This window comes from Pseudorca crassidens, chromosome 17, assembly GCF_039906515.1.
Source record: "Pseudorca crassidens isolate mPseCra1 chromosome 17, mPseCra1.hap1, whole genome shotgun sequence".
Lineage (NCBI taxonomy): Eukaryota > Metazoa > Chordata > Mammalia > Artiodactyla > Delphinidae > Pseudorca > Pseudorca crassidens.
Genome location: NC_090312.1, coordinates 19,175,423 through 19,189,253, shown reverse-complemented (window position 1 = coordinate 19,189,253; position 13,831 = coordinate 19,175,423). Strand labels below are relative to the sequence as shown.

The following is a 13,831-nucleotide window of genomic DNA, read 5'->3' as shown; positions in this document are numbered from 1 at the left end:
TGATATAAAGAGCTGACTGGCATGTGAGGATGAGCTATAATGTGGGTGCTGCAGTGGTACCTGAGCAGGGAGAGTGATGCAGTGTCCCAACCATCCTGGATCCCTTGACTGAAAATCCACCTCTCCTGTGAAACCCCACACCTGGATTAGGTGCCCTTCCTGCATGTTCCCATGGAATCTTCTAGTCCATCATCATAGCTCATTGTCATTTACTTTGAATTGTTGACTTTTCTCAAAACCGTCACCTCCTTGAAAAGAAACTGTCTTGTTCATCATTGTCTAGCCCAAACCTAGCAAAATGCCCAGCACATAGTAGTTCTGCAAATATGTTTCAGTAACGTGACAAATGTGAGGCTTACAAGTAAAACAAATCTTTCAAAGATAAATTTAAAGCGTGATTCCAAAGTTATAAAATAAACTATGTGATGAAATTGTGAACTTCTTTATGGTTAGGAAGAGATTTGGGGGAAAAAGGGCTTTGATAATGTTTCTAAAATAATATTGAGCCTAACATCCTTTTAATTATAACCAGGTATAGCAAGTAAATTTTAATTTGGAATGAGAGAAACAGGAAACTCACAGTACCCTTAAGAACACCTTTATTCTTGAACTGTTATATGTAAAAATGTGCAGTCATTCATGACATTCCATGAACGAAAGAGCTAGAGTAAAATGCACTGGAATGGATGCTACTGGTGCCCCGGTCAGAGCCCCTTTACCTGGCAGGTGTACTCCATCCCCCGGCTGCTGTGGGTTTGACTGCTAACAACTCAGTTACCTCTTCTACAGAGAACTACCCTTGGAACTGCCACCTTGGCTCCAGTCAATGACTAACTGATGTGGGTATATAAAACCTTGTGGTAGGTCAACTCTGAGGTGTAACTCACACTCCAGAGCTCCCCATGGGGTCAGACTGAAGCCAGTCTTAGCTAAATCCAATTCTAACCTAACCTCTCTGCCTGCACTGTCCTGCCTCCTTCATACCTAAAAGCTTTCTCCCAAGAACACTCCCGCTATAAATCAAAGGAACAACAACCCAGTCTGCTTCTAGGAAACCACCTCTCAGATAGTCACTGAAATGAAATTTCAACTTCTGAGCTAGATAACTCCCGATCCCTTTCCTCCAGGCTTGTGGAGGGTTCAAGAGCAAAGACGGATAAGATTGGCATCCCCCACCCCTCAGCCCACCCTATGCTTTTCCGGACTAATTATACCTGCAAATCATATTTATTTATTTTATAAATGATAAGTGTATTTTATACATGATAACCAGAGCACTTCTTCCAGGTGCCTCAATTTTATTCAAATTTAACTTTTTATTAGTACCTATTTTGTGCCAACCATGTGCTAGGGAGGAATTAGGAAAGGAACGGTGAATAAGACATGATTTCTGCCCTCAAAAAAAAAAAAAGAAATCTCAGCTTCTGAGGATGTGCTTTTGGTGGAAGAACACAGAGTGAACAAACATGTAGTCTCTTCTTTTGATTTGATCGCACAGAAGCAATAGCCTCTCGGCCAAATTTAGCTCCTATATAAGAATGACATTTCATCCTCTTCGCTTCCAGATGATACACGCATGGTGTCTGTAAATCAAGTGAATTCAAAACTGTTCTCTAGAGCATCCTTCCAGAGCCAGGATGAAGGAGAGCGCTGACAGATCATTGCTTTGTAAACATGATTGGGAGAGGGGAGTCAATGTATTATTTCCTGCAGGTCTTCCTTGGAATAATACAGTTTTCTTTTCAGAAAGTATGACATGGCTTGCCTCCCTCTGAATAAAATTGCCCTTGCTTGTTTTTGAGATTTTTTTTTCTGTCTGGACACAGCCTGGAAAAGAGTCAGGGAGGGCTTCCTGCAGCAATGCTACACTTTTGACTGCTGGGCCATGTGTGTCATATGTGGCCTTACACACGAGTGTGTGTTTGCTTCCCCTCCAGTGCTGGAAGAGTTTTAAGGCAGGAAGCAAATGATGTCCTTTGAAAAATGTCTTCTTAAATTATTGACTATGTGCTCAGAGTCCCTTTTTTTCGTATGTGAGCTTCATCTAGAAAATAATAGTAGATTAAAAAAAATTTTTTTTAATGGTAAGGCCTCCTAAGTTTTCTCACTGACCAGATGAGGGAGCTGGGCTGGAGGAGTTCTAAGGTTCTGTTTTTCTTTTACATATTCTGATTTTTTTACACCCTCTTCCTGGATATGCTATATTTAAACTCCATGTAAAATAATTTCTTTCAACCTATGTCAGTATTAAGTTTTGTTGTTTAGCTAGCAGATCCAAAGAAGGATGTATGTGTGTGTGTGTATGTATGTACGTATGTATGTGTGTGTGTAATTTAATCTGTATCAGGGTCTATCACTGAAGCTTTCTGACTTAACAATATTTTTGAATGAATAACTAAAGTGAGTGAATAGGAGTAGTAGAGAAAAAAACCACTAGCCTTTATATTAGTATAGGATAACTGTTATAACAAAGACCCTAAAATCTCAGTGGTTTCAAGCAATTAAAAAAAATAAATGAAATGAAATAAAGTCTATTGTTTGGTCACAGCCAATGCTGTCGACAGAATAGGTAGAGGAATGGGGCTGTGGGGTGGAGCTAGTCTCTAATCCATACAGTCACTTAGGGACTAAAGGTCTTTCCGTCTTGGGACACTTTGATCTTCAACATGTGGGCCCTAAAGTTGTTAAAGAAGGGGAAAAGAAAGTGGAGGATTACCCATAGGAAATTGTTATGAACCAGAAGTGGAATTGGCCCCTTTCCACAGGCCAGAACTCAGCCCCATGGCTCTGACAGAATTGCTGGAACAGGAGGCTGGGAGATGTTACCTCATAATGTGCCCAGGCAGAAAAGGAAAACCATCAAGATTGCTGGGTTCTAGAATCCTCTGCCTTAGCTGGTTTAAAGACTTGCTAGTATTTGAGCTTGAGAGTATGATGAAAGGGCCTTGCTGACCATTGCTTTTCCTATCCTACCCCCTCTTCATGCCAACTTTCATTTCGTACCTTTTCTCCCAACTCACACCATTTCCTTTCATCCAGCCTCATCTTGACTCTCTTTTATTTGATACCTTGACATAAGGAGACATAATGTGAATGTGGATGGGCACCCCTAAGGAGAAGGATTTTCATGAGCCAGATAAATGGAAAAGACAGCTCACTGGAAAAGTGGCACACATTTCAGAAAGGGAATTGGGAGAGGCAGCAAGGAAGCCAGGAGATGTTGGTTTGAGTTGACTTGAGATGAGAATGGGTTATTCTAGTAGGGGACAAATCCCAAGATGAAAAGTCCATTTCTCCATGTAGTAGAATGTAATGTCTTGAACAAAATTTTATAAACTTATTATAAAATTCAGATTGAAAATCCTCTCTCATGTTTTTAACTGCATTGGAAGGACCAGCACCCACAATTAAGAACTGCAACCTTTTGAGAGTAAGTCACCCCAGCTGTTCTATTTTTTTTTAACATTCACATAAAAATAACATGCACATACACACATTCAATCATTGAGGAAGATACTTTTATAAAGAACATCGTTTCCTTTCTGCCTTAAACTCTTCCATCATGGAATGGGAAGCAAACATGTACACACATTCAGTAAACCTGCTCAGCAGTCAAAACTGTATCATTACAGCAGGAAATCCCCCCACATTTCCCCCAGGCAGCTCCTGAAGAGCTGTAGAGTTGCAGATATTGTAATACTCCTAATTTGTAATATAGATTCCTGTGATAGGGATTCCCTGCCCCAAACTCCCTTAGGTCCAGAAAGACACTAATTCGTCTTTTTGGCTGGTCATTAATGACCAGATTTGATCTCCCTTCTCACTTGTTATGCTTAGTTTAATGAAAAACACTTTCTGGAAACAAGTTCCTGTTTATGTTTGTAAGTGGTATCTCTTACACCTAAAATTCTTACATCGGACAATTTCATAGAGCCAACAGACACAAAAGTCTTTGCCAAGAACAATTCCCATGAAGGATATAAAAGCAGTGAATCCTTGGAAGTCCAGAGTAAATGACAGGACTTGCCCCCAGATATTAAATGGGATTAAGTGCACCTTTTCTGAAAGCCATGTAAAGCAACTGCATAGTTGACACACCATGTTTTTCTTCCCCCAGGGCTTTCCTGGAAAGGATGGATCCTCTGGCCCTCCGGGACCACCAGGGCCAATTGTAAGTATTTCCAGGAACTACTGGGATGTAGTACTGCTTTAAAGCAATTCATCTCTTTTGTGAGATTTTCTTCTGTCAAACCTTTCACCTTGGCGGCCATCTTTGCTATAGTGTAACAACTCATCCCTTGGTACAGAGCTCTTCCTAAAACATCCTTAAAAAATAATGTATCCATGTGGCTTGATTATTCTACCTCTGAGCCACTTTGCCATAAGATCACCTGCATTGATTTACTTTTATTAGACACAGATAAGACTTGAATTATTTTTTCTTTTTAAATTTTTATTGGAGTATAGTTAATTTACAATGTTGTGTTAGTTTCAGGTGTACAGCAAAGTGAATCAGTTATACGTATACATATATCCCCTCTTCTTTAGATTATTTTCCCATATAGGCCGTTACAGAGTATTGAGTAGCATTCCCTGTGCTCTACAGTAGGTCCTTGTTGATTATCTATTTTCTATATAGTAGTGTGTATATGAATTTGAAAGAACTACATCTAACCGACAGAGTGGAGACTTTTCCAAAACTGTCTTCCTTACTTTTGTGGTATGTTAGTTGGAAACAGGAATGAGCAGTGAATCCTGAAGACTTGGTTTTGGGCGGGGAGGTGAGGTTAACTGTGCATGTTTGCTGCTCTCTCTTGAGAGCTAGCTGTTTTCGATGAGAATGAGTGAGTCCTCACCTTTGCTCCGTATTCCTGTCTATTAGGGCATTCCCGGAGCCCCTGGAGTCCCAGGAATCACAGGAAGCATGGGACCCCAAGGTGCCCTCGGACCACCTGTGAGTATGTGGCTGTAAGCCAGTCAGGATGGTTGCCCAGTTATCCCTCTGGTTTATTTATGTGTTTAAATTTACAGCATCTTCTTTGGTCAAAATGTTTTTTTCAGGACTGGATTCTGTGGGAATCCATGAGGAAAACAGAGAATCTCCTATAGGATAAAGATTAAGATCAGACTGTGCATATATCATGGCTAAAGACAAACGGTCCCAATAGGGAATCATCTGCAGCTAAGCTTCTGCTTATATATATTTCCATTGTTTGTTATTCTGTATTTGGCTAAGTCAACTCAATGCCATCTTTACAGGGACTGGGTACAATACTATCTGTTAATTAGGCCTGTCTCCTGGGTGAGAAATACAAGACTGGAGAAAGTCCAGGATTAGTGAAAATGAGAAGAGGTTTTTCTTTTCTAAACTCTGTGAGAAAGACAGACTTTGCCATTAAAACACACACTCACACATTCGCGAATAGTGGTGTAAATGAAGGCCCAGTGAATGGAACTAATTACCTCCCATTTTTGTGCTTCTAATCTCTTAGGTTGGTGCTTAAATGTGATCAGTGGAGGGGGTAGGGGTAGGATGGGGGAGAAACAGATGAGCTTATCTGGGCTTGTTTCCTCGTCTGTAAAATAAGGTTGTTGAAGTACAGCCTCCAAAGGCACACTTGGCATCTTCTGCGACTTGCAGATTGTTCCTTCTGGGTGTAATTATTAGTCAGCCTTCTGATATTATCTGCGAGGTACCAAATCTGTATCCATAAACTAAAGCAATTGAGAAGTGTCAATGTATATACATTGCAGATGTGCTAAGGATTCGTGGAACAGTGAAATCTGAAGGGTGAGGGTAGGAGAAGTTAATGAAGTGGATTTCTACTCCCTGCTATAACAATGACCACAATCTCAGGGGCTTAAAACAACAAAAATTTATTATCTTACAGTTCTGTAGGTCAGAAGCCTGATATAGTCTCACTGGGTTTTAAAATCAAGGTGTCAGCTTTTCCTTTCTGGAAGTTCTAGGGGAGAATCTGTTACCTTGCCTTCTCTAGCTTCTAAAGACTTCCCACCGTCCTTGGTTTGTGGCCCACTTTGAAGTCAGCAGTGTCACATCTCTCTGACCATTTTTCCATAAGCATATCTCCCCCAAACATAGCCCAGAAAGTTTCTTTGCTTTGAGTGATGTATGTGATTACATTTGGGCCACACAGATAATCCTAGATCATCTCCCTACATTACTTCAAGATCCTAACTAAATCACACTTCAAAGTCCTTTTGCCACATAAAGTAATATATTCATAGGTTCTGGGGATTAGGGCATGAACACTTCAGGGGCCTTTTTCTGCCTACCACACTGAAGAAGGCATAAGAGAAACATTTGTTTTCATTCAGAAAGAAACTCTCTCCCTCTAGCTACTCAGATAGTCGCTCTTTATTCTTGAAACCCATTTCAATAAACTGATTTTGCCCTCAGGGTCCTATTCTAGGCTGTGATTCACATGACACATATGCAGGTACACAAACACACATAAGACATGAACATAAAAAATGCCTCCAGATTTTAGCAAACACATCCTAATTTGCACACTCAAAGCTCTCCTTAGTTGTCATTTTACAAAGCCATATACTTATGGAAGATAGCTACATGGTCATGGTGCAAAACCTTTTAGATCTCCTCTTTTCATATCAAATTGCTAATGGGTCACAGAAGAAAATTTGATTGCTTTATCCTCACACATCTTTTTCTGTTATCTCTGCTACCAGGCTTCAGTCCACTTCCCAAAATGTGCTCCAGGAAACAAGAGTTCCAGAATATGTCAGCAGGGCTCAGAGAGCAAGGGGTTCTGGGAAAGAAGTCTCAGAGGCAGTGTATACTAAATCTGTTTCTCAGAAAGTCATGACAAGTCTTAGGATAGCAAAGACTTTGAGGCACCTTAAGGTGAAACAAACAACCAAAACACTGGTTTAACTAGGTTAGACAATAAACAAATGTATTTGTGCAGTTTCCCTTAACCCAAGCTGGGTTGACCCTAACTGCAGAGGGATGGAATGCGATAGGAAAGGACAGGCTCTAGGAGTACTTGGGAGAGAACAGTGGGGTGTGGGAGGAGTCGAGTGAGATATGAAATACATTAGGTAAGTAGGACCCCACCCTGCTTATCCATCTGGCCTTTTGTAGCTCTAGAATAGACTTTAAATATGGGGCATAGAAAAATAGCAATACATTTTTTCCTGGAAATAAAACACTCGTTAATAATATTATCTTCTATTGTTATAAATCAACAGAAAAGGTCCAATGATGGTGGCATTTATATCAGAGACAGCACTGGGTATTCTCTCAAAAGCCAGTTGTTCTCTGAACCGTCCAGCCCAGACTTTTCCCTGTGTTTTGGGCTGGGAGGAGCCATATGCCTACTGGCTGCCAGACTGGCGTGTCTAGTAAAGTAGGCTCAGTGTCACGGTGTAAAGGCCTTGATTGATTTTCCATGGATGTCTGTCTAGGAAGGCGGGAGGGAAAGAGACCAAGAAAGACACACCGCCCCACTGAAAATAGCAGTGTGTTTCCTATAGTCGGTGCCAGGAAAATGTTTGCTTTCATGAACCCTGCTTTTAGCTGCTGACTTCCCGGGACAGAATGGGCATTAATGCTGTTGCGGTCATAATTCCTACCTGAGGCTTAAGCATAAGCTAAAATATGGTATCTCCCCTCGCAGAAGAACTGCAGGAGGAATGTTGTGTCATTTCCTGGCTTGAATCTCCTCAGTGGATCCCTGTCACCAGGGGATAGGGCCCAAATATTCAGCCACGTATACCTAGCCCTTGACGATGGGCCCTTACTTTACCCTCCAACTTGATCTGGCATCGTCCTTTCTCTTGGAGGTATGACAACATCCCTTGGAGTTGTCACCCCAAATTATTTAAAGCTCCCCCAATATATGCCATCCTGTTTCACACTTTTTTTTTTTTGCCTTTTGGGGATGCTCTTCCATTTGTCTGGGTTGCTTTCTCCTCCTTTCTCTGCCTGGTGAGCTTCTGGCTATTATCTCTCTTAAACTGTGCACTTCCAGTGTGAGGCCACCCTCATGTCCTCAGGCTGAGAGACTTCATTTCAACTATTGATGTCCATCTCTCCACGAAAGGAGAGTTCCTTGAGGGCAGAAATTTTATCATACTCATGTTCTGATTCCTAGACCCCAGCTCAGTATCATAGAGGGTACTTAATAAGTGTTTGTTAAAAGAAAGAATGGGGCTTCCCTGGTGGCGCAGTGGTTGAGAGTCCGCCTGCCAATGCAGGGGACGCGGGTTCGTGCCCCGGTCCGGGAAGATCCCACATGCCGCGGAGCGGCTGCGCCTGTGAGCCATGGCCGCTGAGCCTGCGCGTCCGGAGCCTGTGCTCCGCGACGGGAGAGGCCACAGCGGTGAGAGGCCCGCGTACCGCAAAAAAAAAAAAAAAAAAAAGAATGAAGGTATGATTGCCTTCCAGTTAGGTTGATGTTCAGGTGAGTATGAGAAGGTTATTCTTACAGATTGGGGTCAGATGTGGGAGACATTTAGAGCCGAATGAGGGATGTTTTGATTTTGGTTAGCAGACATCTAATATTTGGAGCTTGGACCATGAGATCATTCTTCTTGCCTTCGGGACTAAAATTCTGTGAATCTATGAATGTAGCTACTGTATTTTCTTTTCTTTACATTTCAAGGTTCCTGAAATTAAAGGAAAATGTGCCACTTTTTCTCGCCTACATGTACAGGGAATGTGTGTTTTCCCTCAAAGCATACTTTGGTGGAGTTATGAACCTTAACTCACTCAGGAATTTTTAGTTTGTTTTTGTTTTACTTTGCAAAAATCAAAGAAAAAATGTCAGAGAAGTTGGAATAAAAAATAATTTCTTGCCATTCAGATATAGTCACTAAATGGATCTTTCTTGGAGACTGCCTAGCTCTGTCCTGCAGCTACTTAGTAACAAGCATTGTGAGGCTGAGTTTGAGGAATTTCAGGCCCAGTTAAATACATCCATCCCTATATACCAGAAGGTGCCCACAGCTGATGCTGTCCATTTACCTTATCACTCAGGTTTGCACTGTAGTTTTTTTTCTTTTTACTTCTTCTTCTTTTGTTTTTTTGGCTGCGCAGCGTGGCATGCAGGATCATAGTTCCCCAACCAGGGATCGAAACTGCATCCCCTGCCATGGAAGCGTGGAGTCTTAACCACTGGACTGCCAGGGAAGTCCCTGTAGTTTCTTTTTCTAAGTTTCAAGCATTTCAGACAAGACAACTTAATAAATGATAGCTAGCAGTGGAAATATCAAAGGATACATTGGTTCAGAAACAAAAATATTCAAGATAAAATAGATTATAAGAAACGACTCAAACAAAATGATAAGTCACTCGAAAAAAACAAACAAAATGAAACAAAACAAAAATCGAATTCTGAATGACTACTGTGAGGTTTGGGAGATATATGTTTGCTTTTTAAATTATTATTTAATTAGGAAAAATATTATCTTCACTGAAAAAGATGATTCTGGCTAGCAGATTTGTTGAGCAGTGTTCTCTTTCGTGGCAGCAGTAGTGTGTTCTGGGGAGAGAGCAGATTCTGGAGCTTAGCTGATTGGGTTCAGGTCCCAGCTTTTCCATCTTCTTATTGTATGACCTTGGGCAAGTTATTTGTCTTCTCAGTACATCACTTCCCTTATATGTAAAATGGAAGTAATATCTCATAGGGTTCTTATAAAGAATAAATATATTTATCTCATAGGAATCTTACAAGGATTAAATGAGTTCATTTTATAGGGCTGTTATAAGAGTTAAATGAGTTAATACACCGAGGACAGTGCTTGGAACATGGTAAAATCAGCTTGAGTATTAAACTACTAGTACTTACAAACAGTTTCTTAATATATTAAAAATGTGGGGCTTCCCTGGTGGCACACTGGTTGGGAGTCCGCCTGCTGATGCAGGGGATGTGGGTTCATGCCCCAGTCCAGGAGGATCCCACGTGCCGCGGAGTGGCTGGGCCCATGAGCCATGGCCAATGGGCCTGCACGTCCGGAGCCTGTGCTCCGCGACGGGAGAGGCCACAGCAGTGAGAGGCCCGCGTACCACACACACACAAAAAAAAATGTGAAAGAGTTACTTATTCTTGTTTGCTGATTTTTGGTTTTGCTTTGTGTCAAATGCTTGCAAAGGAAGTAGGCAGCAGTCCTAGATTTATAATAAATATTTAAATTTAATATTGGACTTAGTTGAATGTTCGAGTGACTCTTTTATGCAAAAAATGGGCTAGGTGGTTTTGGAAACATAAAATAATATAAGTTATGGTCCCCAGTATTAGAGGTCTTACCATCTGCACAGAGAGAAGAGAAATCCATGCAATGACTTCTAGCTATACTACAATGAAAATTTAGTGTCAGATAGGTGATACTTGAACTAAGTATTGCATTAGAATATTCCTATTGTTGATACCTAATTTATAAGGTATATGCTTAATACCTTTCTCACATTTCAAATGTTTTTATACACTGACTAGACCAGGTCTGTGAGAATGAGAAGTTGTAATTTTGATGAACAGGAGGTGGGGAAGATGGGGCTAAATAACGAGACATTGAATTTGAGGACTTTGACTTTGTCACATGGATGTCTAAGAATCACTGAATGATTTTTGACTTTGTCACATGGATGTCTAAGAATCACTGAATGATTTCTGAATAGAGGAAGAGCTGCCATCAATCAACAGTCACTGAGCTTTCTAAGTTGTATGCTGGTAGTATCTGAGGAGGATGAGACTAGTGGTTGTGTAGAGGATGAACTGGAAGGGAGGGTTTTTAGTTAGAGAAGCCAGCTAGAAGGAAGTTGCAAATGCACTGGTGTGAGATGGTTAGGGTAGCACCTCGGTGGTGGAGTGGAAGAGATAGATATAAGAGGAATTGCAATGCAAAAGGTGTGCATGTACGTGTGTGTATGTGTGTGTAATAGACATGCAAGAGGCAAGGGAATGGACATTCACAGAAAGATAGACAAGATGAAAAGGCAGAGGGCTATGTACCAGATGAAGGAACAAGATAAAACCCCAGAAAAACAACTAAATGAAGTGGAGATAGGCAACCTTCCAGAAAAAGAATTCAGAGTAATGATAGTGAAGATGATCCAGGACTTTGGAAAAAGAATGGAGGCAAAGATAGAGAAGATGCAAGAAATTTTTAACAAACACCTAGAAGAATTAAAGAACAAACAGATGAACAATACAATAACTGAAATGAAAAATACACTAGAAGAAATCAATACCAGAATAACTGAGGCAGAAGAACGGATAAGTGACCTGGAAGACAGAATGGTGGAATTCATTGCTACAGAACAGAATAAAGAAAAAAGAATGAAAAGAAAAGAAGACAGCCTAAGAGACCTCTGGGACAACATTAAATGCACCAACATTCGTATTATAGGGGTCCCAGAAGGAGAAGAGAGAGAGAGAAAGGACCCAAGAAAATATTTGAAGAGATTATAGACGAAAACTTCCCTAACGTGGGAAAGGAAATAGCCACCCAAGTCCAGGACGCGCAGAGAGTCCTAGGCAGGATAAACCCAAGGAGAAACATGCCAAGACACATAGTAAGCAAATACACAAAAATTAAAGACAAAGAAAAAAAATTAAAGACAAAAATTATTGAAAGCAGAAAGGGGAAAATGACAAATAACATACAAGGGAACTCCCATAAGGTTAACAGCTAATTTCTCAGCAGAAACTCTACAAGCCAGAAGGGAGTGGCATGACATATTTAAAGTGATGAAAGGGAAGAACCTGCAACCAAGATTACTGTACCCGGCAAGGATCTCATTCAGATTTGATGGAGAAATCAAAAGCTTTACAGACAAATGAAAGCTAAGGGAATTCAGCACCACCAAACCAGCTCTACAACAAATGCTAAAGGAACTTCTCTAAGTGGGAAACACAAGAGAAGAAAAGGACCTACAAAGACAAACCCAAAACAATTAAGAAAATGGTAATAGGAACATACATATCAATAATTACCTTAAATGTGAATGGATTAAATGCTCCAACCAAAAGACACAGACTCACTGAATGGATACAAAAACAAGACCCATATATACGCTGTCTACAAGAGACCCACTTCCGACCTAGGGACACATACAGACTGAAAGTGAAAGGAGGGAAAAAGATATTCCATGCAAACGGAAATCAAAAGAGAGCTGCAGTAGCAATTCTTATATCAGACAAAATAGACTATAAAATAAAGACTATTACAAGAGACAAAGAAGAACACTACATAATGATCAAGAGATCAATCCAAGAAGAAGATATAACAATTGTAAATATTCATGCACCCAACCCAGGAACCTCTCAATGCATATGGCAAATGCTAACAGCCATAAAAAGGGAAATTGACAGTAACGCAATAATAGTAGGGGACTTAAACACCTCACTTTCACCAATGGACAGATCATCCAAAATGAAAATAAATAAGGAAACAGAAGTGTTAAATGATACATAAAACAAGATGGACTTAGCTGATATTTATAGGACATTCCATCAAAAAACAGCAGAATGTACTTTTTTCTCAAGGGCTCATGGAACATTCTCCAGGATAGATCATATCGTGGGTGACAAATCAAGCCTTGGTAATTTTAAGAAAATTGAAATCATATCAAGGATCTTTTCCAACCACAACGCTATGACACTAGATATCAATTACAGGAAAATGTGTTTGATTCTGTAAGAGATACAAACACATGGAAGCTAAACAACACACTACCTAATAACCAAGAGATCACTGAAGAAATCAAAGAGGAAATCAAAAAATACCTAGAAACAAATCACAATGGAAACACAACGACCCAAAACCTATGGGATGCAGCAAAAGCAGTTCTAAGAGGGAAGTTTATAGCTATACAAGCCTACCTTCAGAAACAAGAAACATCTCAAATAAATAACCTAACCTTACACCTAAAGCAATTAGAGAAAGAAGAACAAAAAAACCTCAAAGTTAGGAGACGGAAAGAAATCATAAAGATCAGGTCAGAAATAAATTTAAAAAATGAAGCAAACGATAGCAAAGATCAATAAAACTAAAAGCTGGCTTTTTGAGAAGATAAACAAAATTGATAAACCATTAGCCAGACTTATCAAGAAAAAAAGGGAGAAGACTCAAATTAATAGAATTAGAAATGAAAAAGGAGAAGTAACAACTGACACTGCAGAAATACAAAGGATCATGAGAGATTACTACAAGCAACTCTATGCCAATAAAATTAACAACCTGAAAGAAATGGACAAATTCTTAGAAAAGGACAACCTTCTGAGACTGAACCAGGAAGAAATAGAAAATATGAACAGACCAATCACAAGCACCGAAATTGAAACTGTGATTAAAAGTCTTCCAACAAACAAAAGCCCAGGACCTGATGGCTTCACAGATGAAATCTATCAAATGTTTAGAGAAGAGGTAACACCTATCCTTCTCAAACTCTTCCAAAATATGACAGAGGGAGGAACACTCCCAAACTCATTCTATGAAGTCACCATCACTCTGATACCAAAACCAGACAAAGATGTCACAAAGAAAGAAAACTACAGGCCAATATCACTGATGAACATAGATGCAAAAATCCTCAACAAAATACTAGCAAACAGAATCCAACAGCACATGAAAAGGATCATACATTATGATCAAGTGGGGTTTATCCCAGGAATGCAAGGATTCTTCAATATATGCAAATCAATCAACGTGATACACCATATTAACAAATTGAAGGAGAAAAGCCATATGATCATCTCAGTAGATGCAGAGAAAGCTTTCAACAAAGTTTAACACCTATTTATGATAAAAACCCTCCAGAAAGTAGGCATAGAGGGAACATTCCTCA

The 13,831-nt window shown here is 40.0% G+C and overlaps 1 protein-coding gene across 4 annotated transcripts in view; it reads left to right on the top strand.

The window, feature by feature from the left end:
• COL14A1 (collagen type XIV alpha 1 chain) overlaps positions 1 to 13,831 on the top strand; it is a 245,298-nt gene that overhangs the window by 198,438 nt on the left and 33,029 nt on the right. For all 4 annotated transcript variants that reach the window (XM_067711390.1, XM_067711391.1, XM_067711389.1 and 1 more), the window contains exons 41-42: positions 4,118 to 4,171; positions 4,883 to 4,954. In XM_067711390.1, the coding sequence (XP_067567491.1) occupies positions 4,118 to 4,171; positions 4,883 to 4,954 (126 nt within the window). The remainder of the gene's footprint in view (positions 1 to 4,117; positions 4,172 to 4,882; positions 4,955 to 13,831) is intronic.